This window comes from Gadus morhua, chromosome 5 (assembly GCF_902167405.1).
Source record: "Gadus morhua chromosome 5, gadMor3.0, whole genome shotgun sequence".
Classification (NCBI taxonomy): Eukaryota; Metazoa; Chordata; class Actinopteri; order Gadiformes; family Gadidae; genus Gadus; species Gadus morhua.
Genome location: NC_044052.1, coordinates 9,218,667 through 9,234,806, shown reverse-complemented (window position 1 = coordinate 9,234,806; position 16,140 = coordinate 9,218,667). Strand labels below are relative to the sequence as shown.

Below are 16,140 nucleotides of genomic sequence, written 5' to 3'. Positions count from 1 at the left end.
AACAGAGGATGTCCTCCCCAACAGCAGCATTTTTGTAAATGGAGTGGGAAGCAGAGTGGTCGGCAAAGTCTAGGCATGCTAGCTTTCCCTGCATTCTAAGTCCAGTCCAGTGTTGTTTGGTCTCTGTTTGTTTTATGTTGAGAAGGAATCTCCTTGCTGTTGTGTTCTGTAGTATGTGTTGTGCCTCGTTGTGATATACAGTTGCCTCTGCGGTTACAGAAGGGTCGGTGACAACTGCATCAGATGCCTGTGGTGCTGTGTGTGAGTTGTGTTGTGTCCATTCCAGTTTGACTGACATTCTGTTGCACAGATCATTTAGGTCCGGCCAGTCCGACCGAACCGCCTGCAGCTTGTGTGTCCAGTTTCCCGCTGCTTTTCCTCCCAAAGCCTAAGAAGCTGTCCTGGCCTGCTTTGGCCAGAGGGACCTTCCTCTTCCTGAGGTCCAGCATGAGGGAAGCTCTGGCAAGCTCTCTGACAGTAGCGTCATCATTGTTGAGCATGCTGAGGAGGTGTTTCAGCCTGGTAGCAGTGTATACCCATTCCACGTTTGGGACACCCAGCCCCCCCTCTTTACGTGAGAGGAAGATGAGGTCCCGGGTAGAGTGTGAGTTCAGCCCTAGCCATTTTCGGACAGCCTGGACTGTTTTATTGTTCATGTCTTGTAAGACACACACACACACACACACACACACACACACACACACACACACACACACACACACACACACACACACACACACACACACACACACACACACACACACACACACACACACACACACACACACACACACGAGTGGGGGGGCTGGCCTGGTCACCTGGATCTACCTCTCTCTTGTGCACTCAACCCCACAGTCTCACACACATGAATGCAAGATGTACACCAACACCCTCTCACGCACAGTCTCCAACGTTTACGGCAGGTATGTGTGTGCATTTGTTTGATAATTGACTTGGCCCATGTCTTACCCATACAGTATTGTTGTTCTCCATTGCGCGCCTGTGTGCCAGAAAGGGGTCTGGCTCTCCCTGGATGATCCCAGAGTGGGCCAGCACCCCTTTGGCTCCGTCAGCCAGGTCCAGCAGTTCCCCTGTGGCCACTTCTGCAGCAGAGACGCACGGACCACACAACAGAGGAGTCGCAAGAAATGTGAGGCTCTAGGAAATTAAACCACTTGTTCAGAGGGGACACACCACTCCCTTTGATGCTTTTTGCGTGGCGTTGGAGGTAGCAGAGACAGGGAGAACGGTCATATTCAGAGGATACATCACCCCTCGGGGAGCCTTTGGTGGGCTCTTGTTGTAAACGGTACACCAATTAAAAAGTAAAATGGGCATTAATGGACACAGGCCATTACGACATTCATTAGGCCGCGGTCCTCCTTATTATGCCGCTAATGTTTAATCAACACGGCCATCTGTTGGCTGTCCCCTAATGATGAGTGGGTCATGGAGCATGCCGGTGACTCATGCATCTGAACACACACCGATGGGTGCTAATGGGACTTCTGTCTAATAGAAGGAATCACAGCAGTTTAATAGGGTGTGGATATAGTGTGTTTGTGTGGGTGCTATATACGTTAATGTGCATCCAGAAAATGCGCCGCTTCGTCAGCTAGATCAGGAAGATCAAATCAACAAGACGGTATAATATAACTACTGAAGCACAACAAAGGTTTACTTCTTAACCATTGGGGTGAGTGTCTGCTCTTCCTAAAAAAGAATGGGTATGTGTGCACGCTTGTGCTTGTGACTAGCAGGGCTTAGCAGCGTGACTCAGTGTGTGTGCATGTGTGTGTGTGTTACAGGTTCAGGTTTCAGGTCGAAGGAATGCCAAGTCCCTGAAGACACCAATGCCCAGAGCACAGTCTTCTGTGTATTCTGGGGCCAAAAAGCAATACATGTATGGATGTGCACGAACTGCGGACGAAGGTATCGTGTCTCAAGGATACAGCTGAGTGGTCTCTGACAATGCCAGCCCCATGACACTGATAGTCCACCACAGGAAGCTGGATCCTATCTGACGAGTGAAGGGTGTTCAAACACCGCTATCGGATGCATTTACCCAACTGTCCCCCGATCACGTATTAAAATCACATGAAATGATGAAGAGAAAAAAAGAACATGGCAATATTTGAATCCCCATTTTGATCCCATTCTAAAGCCTTCCGAGCGCCCTGCCCTTCAACCCGCTGCAGTACCAGAGGTGGTCTGATAAAGAGCCAAGCGTGCTTCTGAGCCGTTTTGCTAGCAGGACGATGCCAGTGCCTGCTCTGGGCTCCCTGATCCCGGACCCAGTGTGTTTGGTCCCCTCACTAGAGATTATCCGGCAAAGTAAACAGTGAAGCACTGCAACCCGGGAAACCACCCCCAAAAAGATCTCCGAGATCATACACTGGCTGAAAGACACTTGGCTGGGGAGAAGGGGAAATATGTTACTAAGCTGCTAGGCTTCAATAACACTCTTTTTCAGACCTGCTTTACAGTTCTAGGCTTGCTCATGCAGGGTCCTTTATTATCAGTCATCACAGAAAATTGGCATTACAGTATCCGCTTTGGGATTTAAATCTCTTCTCATGATAATATGCCTTATCTTCCCCTTTTAATCCCACCATCCTCCCCGCCCCTATCTAGTCGGTATGACACTAGATAAAGGTTGCTTATCATCTGAACGCAACTGATTCCATCGTTCGCTGGGTAGATATAGTGGGGATTATAACGTGGGGATGCCTGGATGCTTTGATGCCTGGATCATTAGCGACCCTCAGGGGAAAGTGCTCACATGTCATCAGCCTGGAATCCGCCTGCTTCCGGCATCCTGTGGAACAGGAACCACGCCAGACGAATGTGCCTCTTTGTTGTTTGTATGTTTTATGACCGCGATAACAAGCCAGTGTTTTATGCTGTCGGCTGCATGACGCTGCACAAATGCCTGAAGGTAACCTCCGTGTAAGGGACCCCAGAAATACACCACAGTGTACTTTACGACTGCAACTTGTTTCTATGGAAGGAGGAGGGTCTTTGGAATAGCCATTGTCAAGCCAACATCGAGTGTACTAAAGTAGGGCAGCATCGAACATACGGCGGAAAAATTGTTTGTACCCCTTCCACCATCCCCCTAGCCATCCTCTGTCATTACTGGAGGCTGCAGCAGCTGTGGCAGGGTAGTGGACGACGGAGAGAAGGGGGGGATGTGACGATGGGCGAGTGGCGACAGTGACTCACCTCCTCCCTTCAGACTGGCCAGGCTGGCCAAGCTCTCCGACTGGGAGTTTCCTACGCCCTCCCCGTCCGAGCCAGACTTCACCCTCTTTTCCTTCTCTGGGGGAGGGAGCCATTGGAGAGGGCCGCGGGGGTGATGAGATTGAAAGAGAGGGGGGTAAAAACGAAAGGGTTTTTAATAACCGCAGCAAGGAATAAACTATAGTTGAAAGTGAAATTTGTTGAGGTGCTTTTGCCGAAGGATAACTGAATGGGTTTACTCTGGAAAACAATGTCACCGTTATATTGAGGAAAAACATGAATTTAAAGCTCTCAATTCAATCAGCAACCAAAGGCAAGCACAGAATGCTCGCTGAAAATTGCAGTGGAACAGTGTACCACTGCAATTTGTTTTTTGTAGCAATCAATGTGATATCATAATTCTTCCTGGCATAGGAATAATATACAATATTTTTCTATGTAATGGCTTCCCTTTCACGCTCATTGCTGCTTCTGAGTTCCTTATCACTTTCCAAGCAAAAATATAAAATGTGTGGATGCAGCCATCTTCAATGCCAAAAGCTTTTTTGTATGCGCACAAATGCAATTTGGTTCATTCAAACCCGCACACAACAAAGACACACATTACATTGCCGAGAGTATTAACATTTCTTCACTGAAAGTATATTCTCCAATATTGCCTTATATTAATATCAAAACAGAAGCTAAAGCCCAGTTCCCATTCACCGTCCCTTGGCATTGTGCTTTCCCGAAAACAGTTCTTCTGGATCTGATGCTTAACAAAATAACGAACTTGAACAGAACTGCTTTTGTATTACCCGTATAATAATAATAATAATAATAATAATAATAATAATAATAATAATAATAATAATAATAATAATAATAATAACAACAATCATAATAATAATACTTCAATACCCTAATAAACAGCTTCCATTTTTAGTCTTCCCACTCCCAAGGAGAGCTGTGGTAGCTTAGCAATGACTCTATTATGAAACCCCTGGACACTCCGTTCTCTCCCTGGAGTCCGGCTACCAAACCGCTCGGTCAACAAAAGCGTCAGTTGACAGCCAATGGTGTGACTTACCCACCCACACTGCCTGTACAATGGCAGCTCTTGTCTACAGATATGTTCCAGACGCGTGCAGAGTAAACCTGGTCTAGGGGGATAGGGGGCGGGATCTAGCCTGACGAGCTGGGGGGGGGGGACAGGGGGTGGATGCTTTTGCAGGTATGATCTCCTCGACACTGAAAGGCGCTCCTTTCTTGCCCCCTCTGGGGTCTCCTAACTCATGTCAAGTAGAATCAGAGCTGCTTCCCCTCACCTGCTCGCTTCTTCCTGCTCTCCAGCACAAGAGAACACTACGAGTTCTTTTTGAGTGATATATACTTGCCCTAGACAGACTCCCAGGCTCACAACCGCTCCCCCCCCCCCCCCACACACACACACACACACACACACACACACACACACACACACACACACACACACACACACACACACACACACACACACACACACCATAGTCAATATTACGTTGAACCCCGCTAACATAGAGCCTTGTTCAAAGAAAATATGATGTTCCCAGGCTTAGCTGTGTGAAGAGATAAAGGCTATGGAAAGGTGGGTAGAGAGGAAAGTAGAAGGCAACGGCGGGGGGAACGCAGGGACAAAGGTGATTGAAGCAGAGCGGGGGAGGGAAGCAGGGAAGGCTGTACAATTTGCCGTGCTTTGATATCCAACTCAAAAGGCAATAAAGCAGAAAGCCGATACAATGCAAAAGGCTCAAATGATCAAAGTTACCAAAAGGGGCTCGTTGCGCAAAAAATATATCTGGGGCTAATAAAATGGGGATGGATGTGGAGAATATTTGCATTTCTTGGTCCTTGCATGTGTTTGTGTATCTGAATAAATATGCCTGCCATTCGTCACTTTCTAACCAAGACAGGATCATTGACACTGGGGGCTGTCAGAGAATGGGTGCTTTCTTGTGTATAAGCTCACCAACACACACACACACACACACACACACACACACACACACACACACACACACACACACACACACACACACACACACACACACACACACACACACACACACACACACACACACACTTTCCTTTCCCTCATTCGCTCTCCCTCCCCCCTTCTCTTCTCCATGCTCTCCTGCCCATGGCCACCTCTGGTTCCCATCCCCCCCGTCTCCGTCTCGAACCCCCACCCCACACGCCTCCATCACGGGCATGCAATACACACGGCTGGAGGAGGGGCTCCCCGAGTGGGGGTAGGGTGGTTGGAGGGGTTTGTACATTCAAGAGCAACACGAAACCGCCGCTGAACAGGGGGAATTTAAAGGTGATGCAAACAATAACCACGGCAGCAGAAGCAGCAAAGGTCTGCATGCCACAACGGCCACAGGACACGCACATGCAAACACTTGTAACACAGAGGCAGGTTTATTATGCAGGGAACGACCTGGAGATAAAGGTAAAGTCTCCCTCTGCCACATCCCATGACCGGAGGTGCCTTCATTAACATGCGAGCCACACAAGCAGGCGTGAATTACATGCGTTTCCTGCTGAGTAGAAGGAGAAGGAAAGACCGAGAGCAAAAAGGAGAAGCTCGGACGCGGTCGTCCTTTTAGCAATTCTAATGTGTTGCGTTAGCTTCACATCGAGGTTCAGGAACAAAAGCTGGGCTCACGGGGCGCAGGCGGTCAATGAGGTACTAACGCTTTACACCCGACTGAACCCCCGTCCTCCTAACACACAGCCCTCCAGCCGCGCCCTGCCGTGAGGGGTGGCTCACCTGCCCTCCCCTGGGGACACCCAGATGATGCCTTTGAACACGATGAAGGCACGGCGTTCACCCAGGCTATGCCTCACCCACCGCCTGGACGGGGCTGTTGCTACGGGGTTAACTACCCTGATCCACGTGGACATGCTTTTGTCGACTTTGTTTTGTCGGTTTCCTCTCTCTCTCTCTCTCTCTCTCTCTCTCTCTCTCTCTCTCTCTCTCTCTCTCTCTCTCTCTCTCTCTCTCTCTCTCTCTCTCTCTCTCTCTCTCTCTCTCTCTCTCTCTCTCTCTCTCTCTCTCTCTCTCTCTCTCTCTCTCTCTCTCTCTCTCTCTCTCTCTCATTGGTTAATGTGCATGCAGAATATTCACTCGCTTGTCGCGTACATCAGGGAGATTGAATCAACAAGTCTTTATAATAGAACTGTAGAGCTCCTTAAGCAGAAGGTTGTCGTTTTCATTCTTTGTCCTCAGGTGACCTGTTTCCCCCCCTGCCCGCGGTGAACGGCTCCCGGCAGCAGATAAGCCGTTGAAAAATGACTGCAGAAGCAGAATCCTCTGGCAGGCATTTACCTCGTCGTCTATCGTGATGCATCGTGACGCCCCTCCCGCCCCCCCGGGACAAGGGCATCAGAGGGTCATCTGATGGACCCATTTCCAGCCTAATGCCAGTGGGAGAAGGGGGGTTGTGGGGGCATTTTTTGTGGTAACGGGGGGGGGGGGGCAGGGAGGAGGATCTATAGAGCGAATGTCTGCTCTTCCTTACTCAGCCAGGACTATGTGTGTGGCAGGCTGGGCATGGCAGCAAGAGAGGTAGGAAGGCAAAGAGAAAGGGAGAGGAAGAGACAGATACCGAGAGAAGAGACAGAGACCGGGAGAAATAGAAACTGAAAGAGATAGAGACAGAGAGCGAGACAGAACAGTGAAAGGAGAGCAAGAGAAAGGGAAAGAGAGAGCAGTGAAAGGAGAGAAAGGTAAAGAGACGGAGACAGAACAGTGGAAGGAGAGCAGCCGATAATCACGCCTCCGGCATTGCTCTGGATGCGGTTGGGAGGGGGCTAGAGAGAGTGGTAGGGGAGTGGGGCGTGGGGGTCAAGGCTATGTCAATGGACACACACAGGAATTCACTGTTTGTCGCCGAGGATTGATAAAGAAAACATTACACATTGTGAGCGAGAGAGGGGCTCATTGTTTGGCCACTAAATGCTACAATTGTCAGAAAGAATAAATCAGGAGACATGAAACAACAGTGGCTCTGTAGAGGGAGTTAAAGGGTTAAAGAAATGCAAAGCCTCGCAGGAGAAAATAGAATGACAGAGAAACAGAGAGCAAGAGAGAGAGAGCGAGAGAGCGAGAGAGCGAGAGAGCGAGAGAGCGAGAGAGCGAGAGAGCGAGAGAGCGAGAGAGCGAGAGAGCGAGAGAGAGAGAGAGAGACTGGAGCTGGGTTTAGAAGAAGACAAGGGATAGAAATGGTTATGCTCAGCGAGCACCAGATATCGGTAGCTTTTCTCATGTCCTCGCAGTGGGGGGGGGGGGGGTATGCAACAGTGCGTACCTTCCTTGGCAGCCTGCCAGAACTCAAACGCCACCCGGAAAGCCTGGGCCACTGTGAGCGTCACCGCCTGAGCCTGGTAGAGAGGGGGGTGGAGAGAGTGTGGAGGGGGGAGAAAATGAATCACAAATGCAAGATATGCACGAACAACCAAAACAAACAGGAGGAGGCGGCGCGGCCGACTGGGAGGACGCGGTGTCGTCTCCAGGGCAAGCTGCTGTTTGTGTTGATGGGAGGATACGGGGCCTTTAGGTCAGTACAAAACAACCACGGAGGGGGAGAAGGAAGGAGAGGGAGTGGCCAACCCCTGGGGAAAGACAGACAGAGAGACACACAGAGAGAGACACACACACAGAGACAGAGAGAGAGACACACACAGAGACAGAGAGACACACACAGAGACAGAGAGAGACAGAGACACACAGAGAGAGACACACACACAGAGAGAGAGAGAGAGAGACACACACAGAGACAGAGAGAGACAGAGACAGAGACAGAGAGAGGAATGCAGAAGAGGGAACAGGGCTTCGCCCTCTCTCCTCCCCCTCGCTCATTCTGGCACTCTTCTTGGGTCAGGCTGAAAGCTCATGCATACCATACAGTGTGAACAACTTGCCGATGCTAAATATTATGAGACACTCAGATATAATGGGACACTGTTTATCTCCTCATTGGTAATTGCTTCAACTCTGCACCGCTAGAGTCACAGGACTACATGGGCAGCAAGCTATAAACACAGTTTTGCAGAGTAAATTAAGTGAGATTAAGTACCGACATGTAGGCAAGCGTGCATGCTGGGACTTTACAGGGGTGAGCAATAAGCCAGTGAGGAAATGCCCCACTGAGTTGCTCTATTTATTCAGTCCAGTAATACACGCAGAGCCCAACACGCAAACATGTATTCACGTACCACTTTCCTCTTTGTGCAGAGGTAGGCATGACACTGTAGCGTCTCGTTCTGTTGGCTCTGGACGATGTAGGCGAACACTTTGTCGTGCATCTTGTCTGCTGTGCAGTATGATATTCTGAGAAAGAGGAAATACCATGACTGAACATGTTAAAACGTGAAGAGAAAGTCACAGAGCAAGCACAGCCGATCGTTGACTTTAATCTCATCTAATCCCTTTAAGACTTTGAATGCTTTTCCGATCTGAATTGAACTGATTTTAATGACAATGCTCATTAAAATCAAAAAAAAAAAATCACAATGCTCAGTAATATCTGCCCTTCAAATCTTGTTCAAAGGCACGCACTCAAACATAACTCTAGCAGTGTTTAGGTAGAAAGTTAGGAACACAATGATGGATTTGATGGTGTATGGAAGAGAAAGCGTTTGAGGTTATTTGGCCTTGTATCACCCCCTCATCACAGTTTAATAGATATGTTTTCATTAAGTAAGCTCTCGTGTTTATTGTAATGGTAAAAATATCTACTCCTTCGTCAAATCATCGCATCGTTTGCCTCGTAAATGTTCACATTTCGAAGGGAGAAGGTCGTTGTCGGCCAATCAAATGTGCCCCGAGACGTCTCCCCAACACACACACACACACACACACACACACACACACACACACACACACACACACACACACACACACACACACACACACACACACACACACACACACACACACACACACACACACACCTTTATGGTTATTGGACTTGCTTTCCTGGCGCTTCAGGCGTCTGCCGTTCAATCTAGACGTAGCAGTGCACCACAAACAAGCAGAACACGGCAAGACGTCACCCCATTGGGACGCCCCCTGGCTCTTGCTTCATTTGTCTGCCCAGAGCGAGAGGGGAATGACCATCTGCCCTCTTCTTGTGCTCCTTTATGCCGTCCTGCAAAGCGGCGGACCTGGCATCGTCACATCCCCCAGAAGGTCAAGCGCTCGTCTAACACGCCCTGGTCCCCAGATGATGACCAGATAAAGAGCGGGAGGGACGGCTAAATGTTCAGCGATGTGTTTGGCGCGCCGGGGCTGTGGGCCGCGGGCCACGAGGCCTGGCAGCGCTGGTGTGATTTACGACAGATGTTGGACATGGGGAGCATCGGTAGGATTGGATGTCCGGGCGGGAAGCGCTCCGCGAGCTAGTCGCGGTCAAGGGGGGCCTGCGCCTTGTCTCTCGTCACACTGTCCTGGAGTAAGCTTGGTTCACCTCAACCGGCCTTTTAATGGAATTCAAAGTGATCTTCTCAAGCGGAGAAAATCCATTCGCAAGGGGTGATGACACTCTATGTACGTGTGGTGCATTCCCTTTTCAGTATGTACTCAGTAGCTAAACTAAACAGAAGACGCACAACAGCGACACATCAGGCTAGCGTCATGGTCATTAAGCTTCTAATTAACTCTAATCTAGTCTATTTTGGGCAACAAAGTATAACTGGTTTCATCCCTTTGAAAGAATCGTTTAGCAATGAAAGTAAAGTGAGAAGAAATACAAAATGTTTTTTACCTCATTAACCTTGGCTATTAATTGATTTCCTAAATGAAAAACAACTAAGCACAATAGCACAACGTCTAACTGATCACTGTTTTGATTTTTTTTTTTATTATTTATTTCTTATTGCTTATGTTTATTTATTTTTTTATTTTTTTATTTTTTCCACAATGTCTTGCTTTTTAAAAAATGTATGATGACTATATGCTCTGTAAGGTGACCTTGGGTGTCTTGAAAGGCGCCTCTAAATTAAATGTATTATTATTATTATTATTATTATTATTATTATTATAATGGGATACAAAAACAAGATGAGCTTAGGAACACCAGTGTAATGAAACCCCCTGGATGGTGCTGGAAAGAATACTTCAGCAGCTCAGCTGACTAACTTTCAAATCAATATATTGGCAACCATGGGCATTAATTGCTGTCTGTCTTGAATGAGTTTCGTCAAAGATGAGTAATGTGAGCCAGGCAATGTAAAGTGTGTTCGTTCAGTCGCCTCAGGCCACGAGAGGTTAGAACATCCTGAGCACACAAGCTGTGGCAGGTTACGTTTGCTTTGGGATCCGCTGGAAGAAGCTTTGTGGTTGGTAGTAGGTATACGTGTGGGTTTGTATATGTGTGCGTGTTTTTTTGTGCGTGTATCCTAGTGTCTTTGTGTGTGCTTGAGCATATGTGTGTGTGTGTGCATAGTGTATTTCTGTGCATGCACGTGTGCGTTTTTGTGCGTTTATGTTTTCATGTGCGCTTACGTGCGTGTGTTTGTGTATGTGTGTGCGTCTGTGTGTGTGCGTTTTTGTGTGTGCGTTTGTGTGTATAAAATCACACCTGAGGAGACAAACGTTGACAAGCGCTGACAAACAGCTATTACAGAGCAGATGATGGAGGAGATGTGATGTCTTTAGACACTCCCTGGCGGACACGGACTCATACACTTAAGCTTGCACGAAAGGAACACACCCACACAATCCTTCCCTCAAGGTTGGACCACAGCCCTCCACACCCTTCTGGTGTGTATGCATGAACCATTTTTTTTACTATGGGATATAATAACAGACAGAGGCAGCCTGGCGACCTACCACAGGCTCAGCAGCCTCACACAAACCCAATGTGTTTCAGATCAGTTGCGGTCGTCCAAGAGATTGACGAAAATAGACAGTTATATCGAGGTACAGGGAGAGAGAGCGAGAGAGACTGACCTGTATATGGATATGTTTTCGATCAGCTGGGTTGAGGCACTGTCATATAGGATGATTCCCCGCGGGGAGACTTTGAGTGTGACTTTCTGGAGTTTCTTCCCACTCGCTTTTGCCTGTAAGTCAGTGGGAGGAGAACGAGGAGACACAGGAATAAGGGGCAGGGGGAGAGAACGAGGAGAGGATGCAGGAGAGAGACAGGGACAAACAATCAATGAATGAGTAACATTTTTTAAAGCAATCACTCCAGCTTAATGAACCACACAGAAGCATTAAATTAATGCAAATTACAAACCAGACCATTTCGTTTTCTACTAATTAAAAAGACCATGCAAATAAAGAAATGAAAAGGTGCCAAAGCATACTGCGATCAATCGATCATCAAACCCGGGGTGTAAACAATCAAACTGTCCACGCCCCTGCAACAATCAAAGGGCCACGATCAAACCATCATCAAACACAGGGTTTAAACCCTGAAACCCCCACATCATTGGACCAATCACAGAATAGGCTATGAAGTTTTTTGGAACCGGAAGAAACTTTTGTGAGGCTCACTGCTCACCATATAAAAGAATATGCGAAACCAATGTATCCATAGCTACTTAAAAGCACAGCTAAACACATGAGCGAGCGCACACACACACACACACACACACACACACACACACACACACACACACACACACACACACACACACACACACACACACACACACACACACACACACACACACACACACACACACACACACACAAAACAAGTAGCTACAGAAAACCTAAGAGAAGTAGGAAAACATGTGACATTTAAATTAGTTTCTCCTCAATCAAACCACCTGAAATTCTTATTTTAAATCATTTAAATTATAAATTAATCTATAAGCATTAAAAGTTTTAGTTTGAGGAAAGTTCTATGCAGCCAGAATTGGCAGACAATATAGGATCAAAGTGCTATATCAGATATATCATGAGGCATAAAGAATTCATAACCAGTCTTAAAACTGCGCATTTCTGTCCATAGTTATTTCTGTCTCAATAATTAAAACTACGTTCATGGTGGCTTTTCCCAACATATCAGTTGGCTCATTGGAATGGATTGAAGTTTGTTGAAAAACCAACACCAACCATCATCCAATTCATGACGGTTCAATCCATGATCCATCTTTATTTTAAATTGGTTTTGCATCGGTGTGTGTATATATATGTGTGTGTGTGCGTGTGTGTGGGGGGGGGGGGGCAGGGGTGCCTGCCTGCTGTCTGCCCTGAATGATGCATTTCTACAGCACACACAGCATGGTGGATTGAAATAGAAATATCATCCCTTTTCTCCACATCCCCGATGGACGGACATGCTGGGCCAGCCGTCCAGATAAGTCCCAATCGGAGTGGCTCCGGTCTCCACATCACGGCGGCCGCCTCCCATATTAGAATGCAGCCTCTAACTCGACTAGCCTTATGGCTGTCACATCTAATGAAAGCCACCCCCCATGATCGAATGAAAAATAAACAAATCACCCAATGATAAATGAGCAATATCATCCAATCAACGTCCAGTCTTGAGCTCTGTGCGATTGAGTGACGGGGTTATGAAAGGACCCCGTCTGGTGCACAGACACGGCCCGACGCGGCGCGGCGCCTCTCACCGTCGCCACGATGCGCTTGACGGCGGAGGCCGACAGCTCCTCCCCCTTGGGCTGCTCCACCATGGTGACCCCCAGGTACTTGAGCTGGAACACCATGCCCTCCAGAAGGGTCTCCCTCGTGTCCGTCCAGTTCTCTGGAAGCTCTGTGGGGAGGGGGGGGGAGAGAGAGAGAGAGAGAGAGAGAGAGAGAGAGAGAGAGAGAGAGAGAGAGAGAGAGAGAGAGAGAGAGAGAGAGAGAGAGAGAGAGAGAGAGAGAGAGAGAGAGAGAGAGAGAGAGAGAGAGAGAGAGAGAGAGAGAGAGAGAGAGAGAGAGAGAGAGAGAGAGAGAGAGAGAGAGAGAGAGAGAGAGAGAGAGAGAGAGAATGGGTTAAAAGGATCATTATCCCCTGATAGGAGACTATTATGATTGAGGGGTTTGAATTATATATTTTTTACAATATTAGATCAATAAATACATTCCAGCTTCTTTGGAAGAGAGGCGAGTGTCTGTGTGTTGTTGTCACCTTATGCCTCCTGTTACCAAGTCTAGGCTGAGAATTGAATGGAGATTACCGTAAGTATTGTAGGGCTCTCTCCTATCCTCAGCCTCAGAGGAACAGGCTCACAGACTCAGGTTCCCATTTTGCCACACTTGTTTATAGAAAATATGTTATCCTGCCATTGTCCCAATGTTTCAACGGGAAACCATTTTCTTTCCATGTTTTACTGTTATTTCATGGGAACAAATTCCGATTGCCCTTCTATTGCCCGTTTTCTTTTTTATGAAGAGGAGCCCATTATTGCTTTCATTTCATTGAGATATGCTTACATTATTCTTGCAATGGATGTTGGTTATTTATGAGGTCAGTGTCCCAATAACACACAAGCACAGCAATAACCCGGGGTCCCATAAATAAAATCAGGCCTACTGTATAGTAAAACAACATTGTGATACAACTTAAACAGCAGCCTTCTTGCATCAGAAATGCGATGTATTTCCAAGTTAAACTGTATATTAGGGTTTGACTTCACCTCAGAGGAATGAAGCTGATTAATCTTTCAACATTTGATTATGGCAATAACAAGAGCATGCCTGCAGCTTGAGACAAGTAACAAACACAACCTTTCTTACAATCCATAATTAAACTATAGCCTCGGGTATTGTCCTTTCAAGAGTCAATACTATGAAATATTATGCTCCACTCCCATCCTATAATGCACCCCACCTATTATAGTACTATACTATTAACCATATAATTATAACCATTTGAGTACATGCTTGACCCACAATCAGATCCCATTTGGACTGTGAAACTATGAGGCATTGTCTGACATTTGCGTTGCTTTCTTCTTTACATTATTGATGGGGCTATTATGATGGAGTCCTATTTGTATAAGACTAGAATGTTTTGCACTGAAGCTGGAAGTTAACATAGCGGGCAGCAGTCACGTTAACCCAAGTGTAGACTGAAGAATCATGTGCTACAGAAAGAAATCGGCTGGTGCTGGGGGGGTAGGTGAACCAACAACAAAAACAATCACACACACTCCTAATCAAAACAAATTGGACTGATGGGAGATTCAGACTGAAACACATAAGCTAACAATGGAACACACACACACACACACACACACACACACACACACACACACACACACACACACACACACACACACACACGTAACTAAACACTTTAAAAAGGACAAGACTGTCTTAATGCTTTGTTTTTCCTACTGATAAAATCTATATGAAACAACCTGCCATCAAGAATCGACTGTTAAGTAAGTACTATGAAAGATAAACAAAGATCACATAACCACATTTTGTAACGTGGTTGTTCCATCAATAATTGCCCACGTAATTATATCAAGACATTTTTACTCAAAAACGACTGTAAAACGCTGACTGTAGGTTTGCTTCCTCAAAAACAGCCTCTATGTGAACAACCCATGAAAAGGTTTATGTTGAGCGCTAGAGAGTGAGACCAGAGGAGATCCATATGTCAGTTTAAAGGGCCCACCGTGTCTTAACCACCAACACTTCATCGCTGGGTGGTCTCACTGGGGCTGACGTAGGGGTAAGCTCTCCTAGGGATCTGTGGTGCAGACTGTTACTGGTGGGTGCTTTGCACTGCCTTCATGGCTCCGTTGTAAATGGAGGTTAACGCAAAAGGCCCTGTAGTCTGCCTCCTTTAATAACATGTCGTACACTGTGTTTTCAGAAGATTTCAGGTTGCGCCATTGTTAAAATAGTCATTTGGGCTTTTTAAGCGTTCTTTGGCCTTGTGCATCTTCCCCAAGGTTTTTCCCCAGTGTTGGTCCATGAAAGTGTTGCCTATTCTGAATGTTATTGTTGCTTGTGTGTTTGGATGGCATTTCAATAAGATTGATATCTTTAAGGTGTGTCAAGGCTAGTCTATTTTGCTAGTAGGCCATCAGCCAGGCTTCACAATATGTCAAAGAAGACTGCACAAAGGCTCTTTGCTACTGAAGGTTGATTACTTTTAGTCAATCAATGTGCAAGCCATTTGAAGACACTTTATTGTAAATGAAAGTGTTTCTTCTCAGCTTCACAGGCCATTTTCATTGCATTAGAATTTTACAAAGTCAAGTACAAAGTCATGTCTATTGTATTCCATTCTCATCTATGTCTATGAGAATGCAATGCTTTGCCTCTTTTGATATTCGCCCTTATTAGACAGCAGCCTCCAAGCCTGGCATTGGCAGACGAATTGCATACTGTAATTAGTCTGGAACCTCTGTGTTCATTTTAGACTTCCAAAGGGCGTCACAAACAGGCACAGACCAAAATGCCTCTTCGATTGGACTGGCCTGCAAAAAATCACAGCAAGAAAACGTGCCGTAGCACTGAGCTACGAATAAACACATTTATTCTCAACAAAAGCTTTAAGTGCAATCGTCTGTTTTATCTTGTAGTGAAAATATACCGTCCAGTTTGTTTAATAGCTTCTCGATAGTGTAATCAACAGACCGTTGTACAGCAGCGGCAGCAATCTCTATTGTTGTTGAAAATGCATCTAAGGGGCGCCTGCACAGTCATGGGATTTATCCTGCCTCATGTTAGATAAACGCCGGTTCTAAGTGGTTGGGCCTACCTTCAAAACTAATTAAACATGAGATTGTGGGATTTGTCTGGTTCCCAGGCTCACATAATCACAATTTAAGAATAATTTTAAAAAGCAACCGTACCATATCATGAGTCTGCACAACCCGAGGATGGAGACGCCATTCAAGGGTCGCAATGCAAGCATTCCCTTCCCTCCCCCATTCACACATGGCAAT

The 16,140-nt window shown here is 46.6% G+C and overlaps 1 protein-coding gene across 2 annotated transcripts in view; it reads right to left on the bottom strand.

The window, feature by feature from the left end:
* The window catches only part of ldlrap1b (low density lipoprotein receptor adaptor protein 1b), a 31,610-nt gene that overhangs the window by 4,872 nt on the left and 10,598 nt on the right, over positions 1-16,140 (bottom strand). For both annotated transcript variants that reach the window (XM_030356198.1, XM_030356197.1), the window contains exons 2-7: positions 12,859-13,001; positions 11,222-11,334; positions 8,485-8,599; positions 7,578-7,650; positions 3,226-3,321; positions 970-1,103 (exon numbers count right to left, since the gene is read on the bottom strand). In XM_030356198.1, the coding sequence (XP_030212058.1) occupies positions 970-1,103; positions 3,226-3,321; positions 7,578-7,650; positions 8,485-8,599; positions 11,222-11,334; positions 12,859-13,001 (674 nt within the window). The remainder of the gene's footprint in view (positions 1-969; positions 1,104-3,225; positions 3,322-7,577; positions 7,651-8,484; positions 8,600-11,221; positions 11,335-12,858; positions 13,002-16,140) is intronic.